This window comes from Sinocyclocheilus anshuiensis, unplaced genomic scaffold (assembly GCF_001515605.1).
Source record: "Sinocyclocheilus anshuiensis isolate Anshui unplaced genomic scaffold, SAMN03320099.WGS_v1.1 scaffold1814, whole genome shotgun sequence".
NCBI lineage: Eukaryota > Metazoa > Chordata > Actinopteri > Cypriniformes > Cyprinidae > Sinocyclocheilus > Sinocyclocheilus anshuiensis.
Genome location: NW_015546028.1, coordinates 132,845 through 152,603, shown reverse-complemented (window position 1 = coordinate 152,603; position 19,759 = coordinate 132,845). Strand labels below are relative to the sequence as shown.

General features: G+C 36.0%; 1 protein-coding gene across 2 annotated transcripts in view; it reads right to left on the bottom strand.

Annotated features, from left to right (window-relative positions):
• Positions 1-6,959: 6,959 nt before the first annotated feature.
• The window catches only part of tmem200ca (transmembrane protein 200C, genome duplicate a), a 14,285-nt gene continuing 1,485 nt past the window's right edge, over positions 6,960-19,759 (bottom strand). Inside the window, exons 1-2 of one of the 2 annotated variants that reach the window (XM_016499793.1) lie at positions 16,370-16,541; positions 6,960-8,570 (exon numbers count right to left, since the gene is read on the bottom strand). In XM_016499793.1, the coding sequence (XP_016355279.1) occupies positions 7,035-8,549 (1,515 nt within the window). In that variant the 5' untranslated portion in view covers positions 8,550-8,570; positions 16,370-16,541 and the 3' untranslated portion in view covers positions 6,960-7,034. Of the gene's footprint in view, positions 8,571-16,369; positions 16,542-19,759 lie in introns of those variants that run through there. The other variant, XM_016499794.1, reaches the window with a different exon arrangement.

The window sequence follows — 19,759 nt, the reverse complement described above, 5'->3', positions numbered from 1 at the left end:
TGTGTGTGTGTGTGTGTGTGTGTGTGTGTGTGTGAGTGTGTGTATATATATATTTAAAAATAATAGATAAATAATGTGTTGTGATGTGAGGTGAATGTGAGCCACTGGGTGGCGCTGGAGGATTAATCAGTCTCTGACTGGATTATTAAACTGTGATGACTCTGTGACCTCACTCATACCCATGATGCACTGAGAATCTTGCTGAACACGAGCTGCAGTGCATGCTGGGAGACTGAGGGTGTGTTACATAAACAGTATTGACTGTAACATAATGCACTTCAGATGTTTGAGAGCTATTCAAAACCAGAATGGAGGTGTTAACCCTTCGATGAACATGTCTGAGTTTGCAGATGAAACAAACTGAAATCATATTTCTTCCCCCTGCCCTCAGTGATGGTTTTTGATGAAGATCATAAAGTTCATGAAGGCCTCTGGGTTCATAGAATGAATTATGGTTAACTAATTGACCTACATTTCTAAAATATATATGCATAATATGAAGAAAGTCAGAAGTCAGAGCTAGTCAGTAAATGATGAAGCTGATGTGACACTGACGGTGTGCTTGTGTTTCAGATCGGACGAGATGATGAGATATGCTCTGTCTAGACTAGAATATCACACAGAACAAAAGCAGTCTAGACCAGTGCATATCAAACCAGGGGCCACACACATTACAGCTCTACACACTACAACTGATTCATTTGCCACAATTTTCCAACCCATTCACACAGTTCCTGAAACAAAGACACGTTTCTCAAAACATTTCACCTGCTTTCACACACGCTCCGATTCGCTCAGTGTTTTCAGCTAAACTCTACACAAGAACGCCATCATTTCACACAGGTTTAACCGTGTTCTCATTCAGAAAACACACAATATAACTACCTCAAGAATCACAGAATGAGCTCAAACAGCACACGTTTATGCACGTGTGGACACTGAAATACTGTAAATACTGTAGCACACAGCCTCAAACTCATAACTGTAGCCAAGCACTTCTCATGTGTTTGTGCAGAACTGAGGGGAGGCAGAGACAGTCTTGAAACTGTTATAGTGTAACAAGGATATTAGCAATACTGTAACGCAGCTTGGGAGGGGATGCTGAATTTATGTATTTACAGTAACTGACGGTATATTCCAGTGTGTGTTTACTGTATGTCCTGTTGTTTGGTTTTTGAACTTTTCTCTTCTAGTGCTTTTCATCGACTGTAGAAAGATCTCTTTACAGTAGTGTAGGGACAGTCAAGTGTATTGCTGAATTTGACTGTATCTGCACCGCTCTATTTATGCTGCATACGGTAACAGATACTGACTTGCAAAATGTCTCCTGTTTCCCAAAAGCAGGTTTTGAAGTGATCTCGCTAGTAGTGTATTTGACAGCTTGGTGTGTCGTCTGAGGCCAAAGATTAGATTCTGACAAAAGAGAACATGTTTTTGACTGAAATGTTTGAGCTGGAAGTTTGTAGTTTGCACGAGTTGCTGTGTAGTTTTGAGATTGTGTTTATAGTTGTGAGAAAATGGTGCATTGTTTCATGAATTGTGCGTTAGCAATCGAGAAAAATGGTACTAATAATTCAAATGAATATTCCTAATAATATATTAAATACATGTAACTTAAATATTTTATATATGGGAATTAATATGGGGATTAAGCTATAAAAATATACCTAAATGCTAAAAATATAATTATTAATATAATTAAATTATTTCTATTAATAAATGAAATACATTTAACTTAAATGCTAAAAATATTATTATTAATATAATTAAATTATTTCTATTAATAAATGAAATACATTTTTAACTTAAATGCTAAAAATATTATTAATATAATTAAATTATTTCTATTAATAAATGAAATACATTTTTAACTTAAATGCTAAAAATATTATTAATATAATTAAATTATTTCTATTAATAAATGAAATACATTTTTAACTTAAATGCTAAAAATATTATTAATATAATTAAATTATTTCTATTAATAAATGAAATACATTTTTAACTTAAATGCTAAAAATATTATTATTAATATAATTAAATTATTTCTATTAATAAATGAAATACATTTTTAACTTAAATGCTAAAAATATTATTATTAATATAATTAAATTATTTATATTAATAAATGAAATACATTTAACTTAAATGCTAAAAATATTATTATTAATATAATTAAATTATTTATATTAATAAATGAAATACATTTAACTTAAATGCTAAAAATATTATTAATATAATTAAATTATTTATATTAATAAATGAAATACATTTAACTTAAATGCTAAAAATATTAAGTAATATTAATATTCTTATTAATATATTTGACATAAAAGCTAAAGTATTATTAATAATTATTAATATTGTTAACAACATATTAAATAAATATTATTATTAATAGAATTACTACTATTATTCCTATTAATATATTAATGTAAATTAAATGCTTAAAAAATCTAAATGTTGCAGAAAGTTAAATCAAGATGCAAACTGAAATCATATTTCTTTGATCAGTGTTGGGGAAAATAACCTTATAATAAATAAATAATGCATTACAATGTTGCATTACTCCATAAAAAGCAACCGACTGTGTTTCTGGTGAAGAACAAAGAGTTCATTACATTTTCTGAATTGTGGTAAATGCATTTACACTCACTGGTTCCTTGTTTAAATAAATGAATAAAGCACTGGCTTCGAGTAGCTCTTGTTCTGCTGACGTCAGACTCATCACAGAACAACAGAAGCAAACGTCAGCTAAAGCAGAGACGGTCAAACACAGCAGAACTAGATCCACCGCCAGCAGAATAAGAATAAACTCCTCACCCTTCAGGCATTTCAAGCAGATCTTCACAAACATGATCTGATCTTTTTAAATGTTGATCTTATCAGACTGATTTTGACATTTGATAGAACAGGATTTCATGTTTTAGACCAGATGTGCTCAAGCGCTTCACTACGAAGGGCCAGAAAAATATTTAAGGGCCAATATGTAAATGTTGCATAATATATAAGAATAAAACTAACATTTTTTAAATCAACTTCACTTATGTTATCTCCATTTGAATGCAAAAATTAAATGTTAAAAATGACAAAAAGAAAAAGCATTATATACAACTGGATTAAATGTTTTTTTTTAATTAATGTGCTTTAATAGCATGTGTTTTTTTCTTATTTCCCCCTTATGGTGTAAGTCATGATGGGCCAAATCAAAGCTCCAACATGAGCTTCTGTTCATTAAACCAGCACACTGCGTTCCACTCAACTCAGAAAGATGGGATTTTCCTTCAGCAGAAGTCAGACGTGCATTCAGAACCTGCACAAACAGTCCTAGTGTTTTACCTGCTAGTGCATGTTCTTCTACACTCTTCTACCAAATCAGTTATTAAAAGCCATCCACTGAAAGGAATATTCATCTATCTTTCAAACTGTTATAAGTGTTGTGATGCCAAAATTCACTAGTTGGTTGGTAAAAAATATAAAAAGTAATTGTGACTTTTTATCTCACAATTCTGACTTCATTTCCCAATTCAGAGATAAAAGCTATTATTGTGAGACAAACTCCAAATTCAGAGAAAAGTCAGAACTGTGAGAAAAAACTATTAATTACACTTGAAACCTTATCTTCAGTCTCTCATTAAAGGAACAGCTTTATGGACGGAGATATCTAACCCATTTAATCCCCGCGCTCACAATAGTGACTGTAAAGACGGTTTTCATTTATAAAGCTCTAATAACATTACTGACTGATGTTTTAGTGCATTTCCTACAAATATGGAACAAATAAAGGGTCTCAATGAAATATGTGCAGTGTCACGTTTAGTGCAAATTGTTACAAGATCAAAGCAGTTTACTTCCTGTTTCCTGTTTAAGAAGATGATGCTGCATCAAAGCTCCAAAACGAAAGGCTAGTAAAGTATGTCAACATAAAGATTTTTGGTACACATTATCTTTAAGGTGTCTAGTATTAATATATGAATTCAAAATGATGAAGTTTTTCTGAGTGTGGTCATAGAGTATGAGTCACAATAGTGACCGCTGGGATAATTGCAGCTATTAGTGAAGGTGGCGCTAAAATGTTGCAATGACAAAGTTACAGTGAATATTGCACTAAGTTCAAATGTTACAAATAAGTTACAATATTGATGTTGTAAAACTGGTAGCAATAATGTAAACATTTGATGATATGTGTTACATTAAAGTAACAATTTTAAAATACGTTGATGGTTGTATTTTTTGTCTTTTATCTCAGTATTCCTGTCAGTGTTGTATAAGGGGTTTTAAGCATTATAGTAATGTGATGAAACTGTTTAAAACAGCTGGGCTGAGATCTATAACAATTTTGATGACTGCAGAAATATGTTCATTCAGTACATTATCCCACCGGCCATAAACACAATTTTTCACTTTTCCAAAAAAAAATTAAAAATAATTATTGATTATCGCAAAGGGTTACTAATGACATATCATTTGGATATTTTCATGTCTGGGAAAAATTTTGGATTAAACAGGTTTTAAGTAAGAACATTTTACTAATGACATATCATTTGGATATTTTCATGTCTGGGAAAAATGTTGGATTAAACAGGTTTTAAGTAAGAACATCTGCAGCATTAGTCTTTCTCTCTGCTTTAAAGAGACACTGTTGATGAATCTTTAATTAATCAACCCCAAAACTCATCTGAGAAACTACACTTCAACGTCTCATGATATTTTGAATATATTGTAATGGACATTACATTTCAGACAGTACTGAACCGCTGGGCTAGCTAACGTCAGGATCGACTCGTGGTTCGTTCGAGTTCAATAAAGTCAAACAAACTATAAAGTAAGTAAAAACTGACAGCATACAAGTGTAAGTTAACATCTCTGAGGCAAAATGCAAACATAAACATTTCCCGCACAAGCAGGGAACATTTCAAATGAGATATTGCTATCAAGTCAATTTCTAAAAATAATTGATAATTTGGTGGTTAAAAAAGTGCAAGTAGATGACAGTATAAAACATGCGGCTCAGACAGCCAGACTTCACCGATAAACGAAAACAGCCACAAATAATCTACTACTGGAAGTATAAAGATCTAGTGGAGCATAGCTGTGCTATCATGCTGAAAGTCTCTTGCTTCCCGTCAGGTTTTTGCTTGTAATTCCTCGAGGAAACAGTATTAAAGACTGAGAACCTTTGCTTCTAACACACTGACGATGTTTCAGTCAACGTCTCGATTAGGGATGCACGATATTATCGGAATGTTACCGGAAAATTTTCAGCCTTTATCGGCCGATTCCGGATTTGAATAAATACCAGTCAAAATTATCTGAACTGTAAGATTTTTAATGTGTTTTAAAGAAGTCTCTTTTGCTCACCAAGCCTGCATTTATTTGATCCAAAATACAGCAAAAGCAGTAATATTGTGAAATATTATTACAATTTAAAATAGCTGTTTTCTATGTGAATATCTGTTAAACTGTAATGTATTTCTGTGATGCGCAGCTGTATTTTCAGCATCATTACTCCAGTCTTCAGTGTCACATGATCTTCAGAAATCCTTCAGAATTCTGATTTGCTGCTCAAAAAAACGTTATTATTATTATTATAATTATGTTGAAAACCGCTGAGTAGAATTTTTTCAGGTTTCTTTGATGAATAGAAAGTTCAGAAGAGCAGCATTTATCTGAAATAGAAATCATTATAGATTATAAATATTATACATGTCTTTATCATCACTTTTGATCAATTTAATGCATCCTTGTGAAATAAAAGTATTCATTTCTATAATTTACCCCCCAGTATAAAAAAAATTATACTGACTCCAAGCTTCTGAATGGTAGAGTGTATAATGTTACAAAAGCTTGTTATTTCAGATAAATGCAGATCTTTGGATCTTTCTATTCATCAAAGAATCCTGAAAAAAATTTACTCAACTGTTTAAAATATTGATGATGATAATAATAATAATAATAAATCAACATCAGCATATTAGAATGATTTCTGAAGATCATGTGACACTGAAGATGATGCTGAAAGAATCCTGAAAAAAATTTACTCAACTGTTTAAAATATTGATGATGATAATAATAATAATAATAAATCAACATCAGCATATTAGAATGATTTCTGAAGATCATGTGACACTGAAGACTGGAGTAATGATGCTGAAAATACAGCTGCGCATCACAGAAATAAATTACAGTTTAACAGAGATTCACATAGAAAGCAGTTATATTAAATAGTAAAAATATTTCACATGCTTTATGCTTTTGCTGTATTTTGGATCAAATAAATGCAGGCTTGGTGAGTAGAAGATAATTCTTTAAAAAAAAACAAAAATCTTACTGTTAAAAAACTGTTGACTGGTAGTGAACTTGTAATAAAATGAAAGTAAAATAATTGTGAAAAAGTGTTTCTGAATAAATAAAGCAATTTTGATGTCATTAAATCACGAGTCTGTTTTGATTTAAAGGTCAGAAGCTATAGCTTACATGAATAAAAATCACAAACATGACACATAAATTAAATAATATATACAGATTTATTCATTAATATGTAATATATTTTTGCATATGGATTGTGAAAACTTGTATTTTAAGGAGCTCTAAAATATTATTAATTTTTAGCATTTTTACAGCTCTTTTGCTTTAGACCATCTGTTAATGTTAAATCCTTTTTATATAAAATCTTAGGGTTTCAACTACATCTGTCTGAGGAGAAAAAAAAAACACAGCAGAGATTGATTTTATTACAGTTATTTTCAAGATTTTCAATGTACTCTCATTAAAAAATAACTTTATTAAAGTTTATTACTTCTAACAAAATAAGTTTTTCTCAAAACTATCCAAAATGAAAAATAATTTGTTTATAATTTCCACACGGGAAAGACTTTGCTGTTGTTTAAAAACAAAGGGAAATATATATCGTATCGTACCAAAATGATTTGAAAATATCGGCATATCGGATATCGGCAAAAAACTCAATATCGTGCATCCCTAGTCTCGATTGCTTTCTAAAGACCATCACTGCATGTCAGATTACCAGCCAGTTAAACGTCTACCCTCTCCATTTCCACATCTTCTAAAGTGGTATCCGACTGGGAAACCATTATGAGTTTTTGTTTCTTTGAATACTGTCTGACTGTGGTACACTCCTGCCGAAGTGTCTCATCATGAAGCTCCCGGTCGTTTTCCAAAACCTCAACAGAGCTCTCTCGACTGAACGTGGCATTGTCTGTGGACTCAAAGGATTCACCGCCAAGGCCTTCAAGTTTGGTGTAGCCTCCGCTGCCGAGGCCTTCCAGCCGAGGACAGCTGAGACGTCTCGATCGCACCAAAGTAGGGGTGGTTGGACAGATATCCGTATCGACAGACCTGGAGTAGTCAGACAAAGCGCTCAAGGACAGGTGAGATCCGGTGGCCTTGCGACTCGGAGAACCAGACGGCAGCAGCTGAACCCGGGAACCCTGCAGAGAGACGCGAGGAGCTCCTTGCAAACTCCCACTGCTCCTGTAAACCTCCACCGAATCCGGCGCAAGCTTGGAATGAGGCTCCACTTTGGCCTTCGTGATGGTCCGAGACGCTTCCAAATCCTCCAAACGCCTGCAAATGGCCTCGGCGTCCAGGAACTCTCGTTTGGCCTCTCCGGTTTTATCCGAACCCCTTCTTTCCAAAGCTTCTCTATGGTTGAGCTTCATCATTGGCAAAGTGAAAGCGTTGACCGAAGTGGACACGATGCTCCTGGTTTCCCATTCTTTGCCAATTCGGTTCTGATCTCGATAGATGCTGTAGATGGTGTCCGTAAAGCTCTGTCTTTCCAAAGACGAGACTTGTGGGATGGTGGTAGACGGCCATCGGGATGGGATCAAGCTACCTGTGTCGTGTCGCTCAGAGCCTGGAGACGGCCAGGAGCCCTTATGAGGGGAACCGTACGATTTGGTGTCTTTCGATTGGCAGTAGTTCACGAAACCGTTGAGCGGTGCCGACTCCTTGCTCCGCAGACTATGAATGTCAATCACCGTTGAGTAGATGTCTCTGAGGTTAATGATTTTGGTCTTTTTGTCTCTGTTTTCGTGAAGTACTGCATTGCCACAAATGAATAGGAAGATCCCGATGCCCATGATTAAAGGTCCGAACACTTTCAGCTTGTCCGAATATAAGTATCTGTTGATAAATGCAGCGAATGCTCCCAGTTTAGGCCCATTGGAGCCATTATAGCTCCTGAAGTCTTTATCTAGGAGATCCCAAGGCGGTCTGCCGGTCACATTGACTAATTCTCGGCTGTCGTAAGTCCTCTGTGTGTTCATCAGTCCTGGATAAAGCGGACTCTCTTTGGGCCAGTAGCCCAACACAGCCATGGCCACTCCAACCAGAAGCACCAGGATCCCAATGGCAGCGACCAGTCCAGATACGGAGCACAGCTTTAGCTTTCCTTTCACCACGACCACTTCATTCTTCCTCTTTTTCTTCTCTTTCCTCTTGCGCTTGTTTTCGGCTCGGTTCTTGGCATGAAGGGAGTCCTGTCTCCTGGCAGATATCCGCAGCAGACCCCCTGTGGCGATCATGATGGCGCTCAATTAATCATCCTGGAGAAGATAGCAAGAACATGAGAACATTAGTGTGGGCTGGGAAAGCCATGAGATCTAGACATTTACATTTAGGCATTTAGAAGACGCTTTTATCCGAAGCAACTTACAAATGAGAAGCAATCAAAAGAGCAATAATATGCAAGTGCTCCTTTAGCCAAACGCAGTACACATAGCTTTTTTAAAAACTTTTTTTAAAATTTAGTTTAATATATAAGATTAACAATGCACATACAAAAATAAAGTAATATTGACAACAAAAAAAAAATAAGGAGAGATATTAAACATTAAATTTATGCTACACAGCATATACAGCTATAGTCCTATATATCTTTTGAACTTTCTGTTCATCGGTGAATCCTGAAAAATAAAATGTATCAGTTTCCACAGAAATATTGTGCTGCACAACTGTTTTCAACATTGATAATAATCAGAAATGTTTCTTGAGCAGCAAATCAGCATATTATTATGATTTCTGAAGATCATGTGACACTGAAGACTGGAGTAATGATGCTGGAAATACAGCTGCGCATCACAGAAATACATTACAGTTTAACAGAGATTCACATAGAGAACAGCTGTTTAAAACTGTAATAATATTTCACAATATTACTGCTTTTACTGTATTTTTAATCAAAGAAATGCATCCTTGGTGAGCAGAAGAGACTTCTGACCTGTTACCAGAATAATCCCAACACTGATGTGAATATACAAACACACACACTCATATATGTGCCACCCTACCAGTATCACCATTTCCAATGAATGTCTCTCTCTCTCACACACACACACCAGCACTCTGAGTGGGAGCGAGACGCTTGTTTCTGTGAACAGCATATGGATGGTGTGGGTTAATGCAGCACAAACACACAGCAGTGATCAGCGACACATGAGTGAAAGAAGAACAGAAGCAGTGCGAGACAGAGACAGATGACATGATTCACGCCAGACTCCACACAGAAACATGAAAAGCATCTGTTTGTTGATTTGACATAAAAGCTGATGGAACTGCAGGAACGCGAGTAAGTGAATTTAAGGCTAGCAGGGAAAAAAAAATCTTGTTTGCTTAGCATATATAGGATTACTAGGGTTGAGACGCTGGAAAAATGCAAGGTTATGAGATGTGAGCTGAACTTCTTTTAACTTGATCGTTGCATTTTTAGAATGCCGTTTCACGCGTGATATAATGCAGAAGATGATCAAACACATCCATTAAATGCATGTGACCCTGGAGCACAAAACCAGTCGTAAGGGTCAATTTTTTGAAATTGAGATTTATGCATCATCTGAAAGCTGAATAAATAATCTTTCCATTGATGTATGGTTTGTTAGGAGAGGACAATATTTGAAAATCTGGAATCTGAGGGTGCAAAAAAATCTAAATATTGAGAAAATCATCTTTAAAGTTGTTCAAATTAAGTTCTTAGCAATGCATATTACTAATCAAAAATTAAGTTTTGATATATTTACGGTAGGAGATTTACTAAATATCTTCATGGAACATGATCTTTACTTAATATCCTAATGATTTTTGGCATAAAAGAAAAATGGATCATTTTGACCCATACAATGTATTGTTGGCTATTGCTACAAATATACCCCAGCGACTTAACACTGCTTTTGTGCTCCAGGGTCACAGATATTTACATAGAAAAACAATGGGAAAGCAGAAAGCATTGCAGAACTACTGTGTGTCTGATATTTGATGTTTGCATGATGCTGACAGACTGAAAGCTGCTGCTGGTTTCTTTTACTGGTAATAATAATCTATTAATGCTGTTATTCTGTCAGTCACTTTGACTAACAATTGTCTTGACTTTTTGAGTTGACTTCAAAAACTCAGTCTATATTTTCATATTTTGTATATGTTTGGTTCAGTATTTGTACAGTACATATTTCATGCACTTCTGTGTTGAACTTCATGTGTGCTGCACATGGAATAGAACTTACTTTAATCAATGTTGCTTGAATCATGTTATAGTTAGGTTTTTAAGATGAATAATTAAACGCTAAAATAGATATCTTCGATCGTCAAACGTTATGAAAAAACGAGATTTTATTTTTTGCCATATCGCCCAGCCCTAAGAATTACTGCTGAAATAAGACCGATGAACATTATCACTGCAAAAAATGATTTTCTTACTTAGTATTTCTGTCTAGTTTTCTAGGATAAATGTCTTGAATCAAGATGCATTTACTTGACAAGTAACATGACAAGATCAAAATTTTGTAAGCTTTTGCATAAAACAAGCATATCTGCCAATGGGTTAAGAAAAATAATCTTAATTCCAAACTAAACAAGATTTTTTTCTTGCCCCATTATCAGCTTGTTTCAAGCAAAAATTTACATAATTTTGATAATTTTTTCAGAAAATAAGACAATATCTTAAGTAATTTTACTTGTCAAGTAAATTCATCCTGATTTAAGAATTCTTATTTTTTTTGTCTAGTTTTCTAGTATAAATATCCAAGTAAGAAAATCATTGTTTACAGCGTAGTGTCTATCAGAAAGAACTGATTCACTTACTGACGTCAGCAGGTGAACATCTTAGTGCTTCATGTTCAACTCAGTTCAATTCGATCCAATAACAACAAATGAAAGCTTTAAAATCATATGGGATCAAATGCTTCTCTTAGTGGGATCTGACCAGGTTTGATGAATCTTTGAATATGCATGAATGAGATTTGAGAGCTGTGATGCTGGGGAAGTTGCATGAAATAAGAAACAATGTCGTTCTAAATAAACTCCCAAAGATTCAGATGCATCACAGTCTTTCTCAAGCATCTGAACCACTAAACCACGTCACCCAAACAGAGCCTCATTAGAGCTAGAAACTAACACACACACACAGATGTAGGATTCACTGGATGTTTATTTCATGCTCTAAATCAAAACGAACAGACCATATTTTGCCGTGGCCTTTGTGAACCCGTCTGCTTTTCTGCAGTGGAGTCTAATAATTTATGGCACCAATTAAATCTTTATGTTGTCTTCCAAAAGGGACTTCCAGAGGGAAAATACATATTTGAGTTTCCAGCACCAGGGTTCATTAGTTGTGAATCATCAGGGGAGAAAAGAAGACAAAAGTGTAATAGTTTCTCGCTGGATCTCGAGTGTCCATTTCTCTTGATGTGTAACCTGCCGCTGTGTTCATGAAGTGCTTGTTTGGAGTCTCTCGACACGTTAGATGGACACTGATTTAACATGAATCAGCAGATACGACTTCTTATGACCAGTGATAATGACTCTGCAGGGCTTCATAAACCTGCTAACAGTAAATAAACATGACGCTTGTATAGCGTGTAATCATGTGTTCTCGTCAGTCATGAATCTTTCAGCAGTAAACCGAATGATCAACTGACTTTCATTCAGATATGATTCTAGAAAACATGTGATTTAACTCTGAATGTAGAGACAGTGGATCTCTTGAACGCTGGATGAATTGTCATTGATTCAATTGCAACACAGAAGAAGAGAAATCTTTATTTTCCCTCCTGTGAGCTGAGAAGCATGTCCGTTATGAGCGTTTATGGACCTGCCCTATATTTACTCACTAGTGCACTACAGAGGATCACTCAAACTTTATTACACGCTCTGTTTAAATAACTGCTGCTCAACCTGTGAAAATGCAATGCTTGTATAAAGGAATAGTTCAGCCAAAAACGAAAACTTGCTGAAAATGTGCTCACCCTGAGGTTATCCGAGTTTGTTTCTTCATCAGGTTTGGAGAAATGTATAACATTGCATCAGTGTCTCAGCAATGGATGCTCTGCAGTGAATGGGTGCCGTCAGAATGAGAGTCCAAACAGCTGATAAAAACATCACAATAATCCACAAGTAATCCACAGCACTCCAGTCCATCAGTTAACATCTGGAGAAGACAAAAGCTGAAACTAATCCAGCATTAAGACGTCCATAATCCATAATAACTCTTCCTGCAGTGATAAAGTGTTCTGGTCTGAATCAGGAGAGAAATCTGCACAGATCAAGCAGCGTTTAAACAGCTCTAAACACATATGAGGCTGGATTTTGATGTGAGAGACAACAGCAGATGCTTACTTGTGGATTATTGTGATGTTTTTATCAGCTGTTTGGACTCTCATTCTGACGGCACCCATTCACTGCAGAGCATCCATTGCTGAGACACTGATGCAATGCTACATTTCTCCAAACCTGATGAAGGAACAAACTCATCCTAATCTGGGATGGTCTGAGGATGAGCACTTTTTCATTTTTGGCTGAACTATTCCTTCAAACCTACAGTTTAAACCTGCAAGTAGTGCAAAACCTCTTACAAAGGTGCACTTGCAAACTGGTTTAAGAAGCCATCAACTTTTGCAAATCCCTTACATGCAGCTAAATGTTCTTCTAAATGTGCTTGAACGTCATCACTAATGTCACGTCTCATTCTGCTTCACTAGTCAACAAACAGCTTGTTCATTTCTAACAACACAATCCACAGATGCTGCAGACTGGTGTTACAAAACACACTGCTTTTAACAAACACAGCTCCCATATTTCTGCCTTGGCTCTGCTTCTATATTTCCAACCGCAAAGGATTTACAGATCTGACGAATTCCTGCGAGCGTTTGGCAAACTCCACGTTTAATGAAATAAAGCTGAAAACGCTCCGTCAGTCCAGACAAGCGGATGATCGGGAGTTCAAAGGTGTGCACGGATCCTTCCACATCAAAGCATAGAGCAGAGCATCTGAGCGTACAGAGAGACGAGCGGCGGGATCCACAGAGACTTCAGACACACACACATGACATCTCAAACACGGCCGAGAAGGATTTATGGATCACAAGGACCTTTATGTTCATTTCTGAAGGGCTGGATGGAGAGCAGCGGGTGACAAGAAACACGTCATGAGGACAAAACACCAAATGACAGAGACTGGCCAGAGTGAGTTTGGTTGTGAAACTAGCTGCAGTAAAAAGAAATCTGATTTCCCTGCATCTCCATCATCAGTGCAGAGAAACGTAAAGGTAATGGAGCTAAAAATGATGACCATTACCATCTGATTGCACTAGCAAACACTTCTCCAGATTTGGTTTATCCAGTGTGGTTGTAATATCTTCATCCATTACTGAACTCACTACTATAGACAGGTTTAATAGAAACGAATGGAAACCAAGCTGACGTACAACCAATTCAAGTTGAGTTCTTTGAAAACACATCTTTCCAAACTAATTCCAGAGGACAAAAACCTCACGGATTGGGAATGTCAGGATTCACCTATTAATCGATCAATCCCTCGCAGCCTCGTTCTCATTTGCTTCTAATTAAATACTAGAGATAGAACGATTACCGGTTTCCCCATGGTTAGTATTGCCGTTTCATATTGTAATTATCATTAAAACCGTATTCAATTACCCTGGAGCACAAAAGCAGTGTTAAGTCGCTGGGGTATATTTGTAGCAATAGCCAACAATACATTGTATGGGTCAAAATTATAGATTTTTCTTTTATGCCAAAAATCATTAGGATATTAAGTAAAGATCATGTTCCATGAAGATATTTTGTAAATGTCCTACCGTAAATATATCAAAACTTAATTTTTGATTAGTAATATGCATTGCTAAGAACTTCATTTGAACAACTTTAAAGATGATTTTCTCAATATTTAGATTTTTTTGCACCCTCAGATTCCAGATTTTCAAATAGTTGTATCTCAGCCAAATATTGTCCTGTCCTCACAAACCATACATCAATGGAAAGCTATTTATTCAGCTTTCATTTAAAAAAATTGACCCTTATGACTGGTTTTGTGCTCCAGGGTCACATATAAACACTGTCCAGCATAAAGCACAGTTTTAAGTAACCGTCTCATGTTTGCACAGCAGCAGAGTATAGTTTAGTTTTGTGTGAAAACAGGGCGGAAAAGCTGCGAGGTATTAAAAGAGTGCTAAGGGAATTATACAAATGAATATATGAATGAATGAATTATATGAATGTACCCCTGAAGGTTCTGACTGTCTTCAGAAACGATTCGATGGCATTTTGTTTTCATCTTCGCTCCATGTAAAACAACACATTCAGCCTGTGTGCAGTTTCTGTCTGACCAAAAATGGAGTTAATTTGCATGCCCTGCTGTACATTTTGACCGGTTGATGAAAAACAAGCTCATGTGGATTCTACACACTTAAACAATTCGGATAAAATTCAGAGCGGATATAATACATATAATCATTTATTAATCGGTTATCCCTTTTCTTTATTTAAAGGCTGAAATGTGAGGTTTACCATTTTATGAAAGTTTTTCAAAGCTTTATTTGAACATTTCATACGTTTTTAGATAAACAGTTGTCAGTCATGTTGTCATTTAAAATCCGGACATCATTGGTAATGTTATTGTTTTTATTTGTTGTTGATTTTAAATATAAAGCTAGGTGAAACGATTTATCTTTTTGAACATTTCCAGCACATTTTAACAACACCGTGATAATACTGATAACCGTGATCATTTAGGTCACTATAACCGTGATAAGAAATGTTCATACCGTTACATACTGACCCTGACGACAGTCAATAGAAATCTGGTCTCTAATGCAAGATTTGGATTCTAATAAGGAATCTGCTTTAATGTGAGTCCAGTTGCTCAAACCCCTTAAGTGATAACAATAAAGGTTTTCTTTAGTAAAGGGGTTTTTTCAACCATCTGCAGGTCTGAATTGTAAGCCAAAAACCACAAAGAAGGCGGTTTTATGCATGCAGTTAATGCATGTCAGTGACTTTACACTGCACTTAGATATTTTGTTGTGAGAGATCAGTCAGCTCGAACAGATTCTCATGCGCTTTGCTGCATGCATTAATGATCTCTGAAATTAACAACATCTCACGAATTCCTGCATTAATTATTGCACTGGCTTTAAACAAGATCTTACTTGACCAAGCGCACTATAAACGCAGTGATGTACCAAACTCTGCAGAAAACACTATGTTCTGGTTCAGGTGTTTGACTGATTATTCTCGTTCTCATCACGGACGACGCGTCCAGCACAAAGAACTCTTCAAGGTTTTGTAATAATCTACCTGGTGAAATGAATCGCTTCCCTGAGATACATTTACAGCTTTCATATTTTAGGGAGATGCACGAGTTCTCAGCATCATGATCCTGGAAGATCTCTAAATCACAGAAGAACACAACCTAACCTAACATGCATTGATCATGTATGACCTGAGAGCCTCTAGTGTCAGCATCCAGCCCTTCAGATCAATACTAGTCAATAATGAATAACCCAGCTACTCTTCAGACAGGTCGCTGTTATTCGATAATGAGGAGATGTAGTCACTTTGTCTCGATTTAAAACCCTAATGCTCATATGTGACAGTTCATGTTTTGTTACCACAAATTCAAACGTTTCTATAATCTCAGTACAGACTTCAGGACCATAAAAAGGGCGAATTTAAATAGAGTTTTAGCTAAATAAAATGTGCAGTGAGTGTTAATAGAAATGGTGATTGTGAAAATGAGCTGCTCAGGTGGAAAACACTGAATCTCTCTGTGACAGCGCTTTTGACGAAGGAATTAAACAAAACAACGAATAAAGGTCATTTAAAACAACCTGCCTCTCAAAATGCGCGTAAAACCGAACAGAAACCGGAATATCGGCGAGGTTTACGCGTGGAAAATAACGTGCGTAACAGACATTCTGCACATTTAACGAACGCTAAAAACACTGGAGACAGACATGCATGAATTCGATTTATATATATATATCCATCCATCGATAAATCATATAATCCACTCCATCTACACAGTGAAGGAACGTGTGAGAAGAAAACCATCGCTTACCGTGAAATACGACTAATAGATTCGTATTCGGGCAACGAAACGCAAACTTTGTCTCTTCACAAGACCGCATTTTGCGCGTTAAGTTCGTTATTTCCAGTATTTCCAGCCAGGAATGTTTCCGCGCTCCTCTCAGCCGTTTAATCGCGCGCCGGTTCCCCGTTCCAGAGTTCTGTTCCGCGCTCCGCTCCGGTTCGGTTCGGGCTCCGCCGTTACTGCGGCTGATGTTACGCCGCTTCTCCGGTGTTGTTGCTAAGATACCGCAGACCGAATCCGGTGCAAGTGCTGCAGGATTTGAATAATTGCTTTCTAAACTGTTTAACCCGATGAGCGACGGCGTTCGTGACGCGTCAGACGCGCGTCAAACCCGTTCAGAGACGGAATGACCACCTGCGCCTCTTTGTTCCTGCTGGTCAAATATAGGCAAGAAAACATATTCATGCGCACTCGAACACGTTCACAAGCAGAGGAACGTCATGCACTAGACTAGTCAAAAAGTGCGTAAAAACGCAATAATTGCCATGTAAATATCATCATGACGGTACCATGACAAATATGTCCTAAGAACGTGCAATTACAAACACATTATTTCTCTGAACTTTCAAAATATCCAGCTTTTAAACATTTGCCAAATATACCATTATGGGTAAATTTTGCAATTGCAAGGTTTTGAAATTTGAAGTTTAAAAACAATGTCAGATGAACGTCCAACTAAAACGTCTTAGAAAAAAAGTCCCACACACGAGCTTAAACAACGCTTTGAGAACATTTGAAAAGACTAGATGACGTTAAACAAACGTTCCATTAACGAACCTCGCCGGAACGCTCTGAAAACCTTCCCTGAACGCTGCATTCGTGACTAATGATTAGCACCTTCACTAATGTAAATGACAATAAAGCAACTGGAGACGCTTCATATTCAAACTGGTCTTCAAGATATTTAAAATACATTTATTTCATACTAAATATACTTGAAATCTATTAACATATTTACTGATATAAATAATATAATTAAACTTTATTTGGAGTACTACTTGTGCACAATGTAGTACATTTCTCAATATGAAGCCTAAAATGTGTTTTAATGTCTATTGATGAGGATCTTTGAATAATATCGGTCGTTAGATGCAATATATTTAAAGTGTACTTGCAGTAGTTTCACTTTAGCACAATCAAATATACTTCAGTACATCTTTAGTGTGACTTCGACAAACACACAAATTCACACATTTAATGTGCATTGGGCACAAAGTCAGTTTAGCATACTAAAAGTACAACTGCATGGTATTTTATTAAATACACAAATGTAAATGTATTTGTACTATACTTAGCATAAAATACATGCATTTTGTATATTTGTTTTTCACTAGGGGTGGCACCATGGTACTTTCATACATACAAAATACACGTTGTACTGAACTCATTTCATGTTTTCTGGCATGTTCAGAACATCATTGTACCATGATATTTCTTGTTAGGAAGATTTCTCTGAAGAAGAATAAAAGACCTGCCAAAGCAACTATTTTAATGCATGATAAAATGACAGAACGGTTGATCAACTCATTAAACTGAAGTGCTATTGTTTGTAAGCATCTGCTGAAGAGAAGCGTAGCGTTAATCAATACCATTATAAGATCAATATCATTCCAGAGGCCAGAGATCAACTCAAAGATCAATAATCAGCTTAACTGACTGAAACCAGAAAAAAAAAAAAGCTATGAATTATGAAACGATGCAACAAACATTCGAGACTAAGTCCAAAAAATACCAGTCTTCATGTGCTTATAGACAGCATTGAGGGTACGTAATCAGATGACTTTTTCCAAGTAACTAAAGTAACATATACAAGAACATATATATAATATTAAATAACTTTGCTTTGACGTTTATTCCCTGACAGCTCGTGTGTTGAGAAAGGTTCAGAGACTGAGGCTTATTCATTTCACTTTTAATGTGAAAGGGCAGATTACGGTTGCCAAAAATAGAACTTTTGGGTTTTTTCTGATTAAAAATAAATAAGCAAGCCCAGCCCAGATGACCAAAAGTAACGCAATTAGTTACTTTTGTATGAAGTAATGCAATATTGTAATGCATTACTTTTAAAAGTAACTTTCCCCAACACTGGTTACAAGGGTGTTACTTTACTTTGCATTACTTTTTTAATCTGGGCAGGGCTTGCTTGTTTGATTTTAATATAAAAGTTCTGTTTTTGGCAAATAAAGCACTTTCACACCAAAAGGATATTTGTCATATTTAACATTTAATTATTGCATGTTTGTGTCACATTCCGTGTTGCATTTCAACGTTTTTATTCACTTTGAGGAATACTGAATCTGTTTTTTTGTGAGTGAGATGAATTATTCTAGAACTAAAGTAACATCTTATGATTTCTCTCAGCATGGAGACAGGACAGCTGTCAATCAATAAATGCAGAAACAAAGTAACTGCTGTTACTTATTTGAAAAAGTAACATTTTCTTGTAAATTAAAAAGTAATGTGTTACTTTACACGTTACTTTAAAAAGTAATCTGATTACGTAACTGGCGTTGCTTGTAATGTGTTACCCAGCACTGCTGGTTACAGGTGAGTGTGATTGTAATATCTGTAACTCATTTCACCATCAAAAGCCTGCACTTGTGAACAGCAGCATGTTTAATTGCTAACGCTCCACTTTCTCCGTAATAATCGCTCAGGATAAAGATGAAATGCTGCAAACGAACACGGTTCCTGCCGTACCTCAGAGAGATGCTCATTAAGACAAACCTCCATGGCCTTTGAAGTTCCTACATCTCGCCTCAAGACACAATCAAGTGCTGCAGAGGAGCAGTGTTTCGGCCGCGTGCGTTTAACAAGCCCCATCTGATTCCCACAGACCTGTCCCAGAATCCTCAGAGTTCAGACGCCTCATGACCCCAGAGGTTATTCTCAGCACATGGCCTTCGTTTAACCGCTCACATGGAAAACAGAAGAATGCTTACAACATTCTGTAAGTGCTAAAGGCATCAGACCGGGGCTAGTTGTCACAGGCTCTAGCAGTGCTTTTGTACTATGATTTGTGAGCACAAAACCAGTCATAAGGGTCAATTTTGTGAAATTGAGATGTATACATAATCTGAAAGCTGAATAAATAATCTTTTTGACCCATACAATGTATTGTTGGCTATTGCTACAAATATACCCCAGCGACTTAACACTGCTTTTGTGCCTCAGGGTCATGTTTATCTAATTCAAAAAGGTCTAAAATCAGGATAATATTGTGAATTCTGTCTCCAATATCATCATAATTTTCTAATAGTTGAACACAATAAAACCACACCGACATACAGGTGCATCTCAATAAATTAGAATGTCGTGGAAAAGTTCATTTATTTCAGTAATTCAACTCAAATTGTG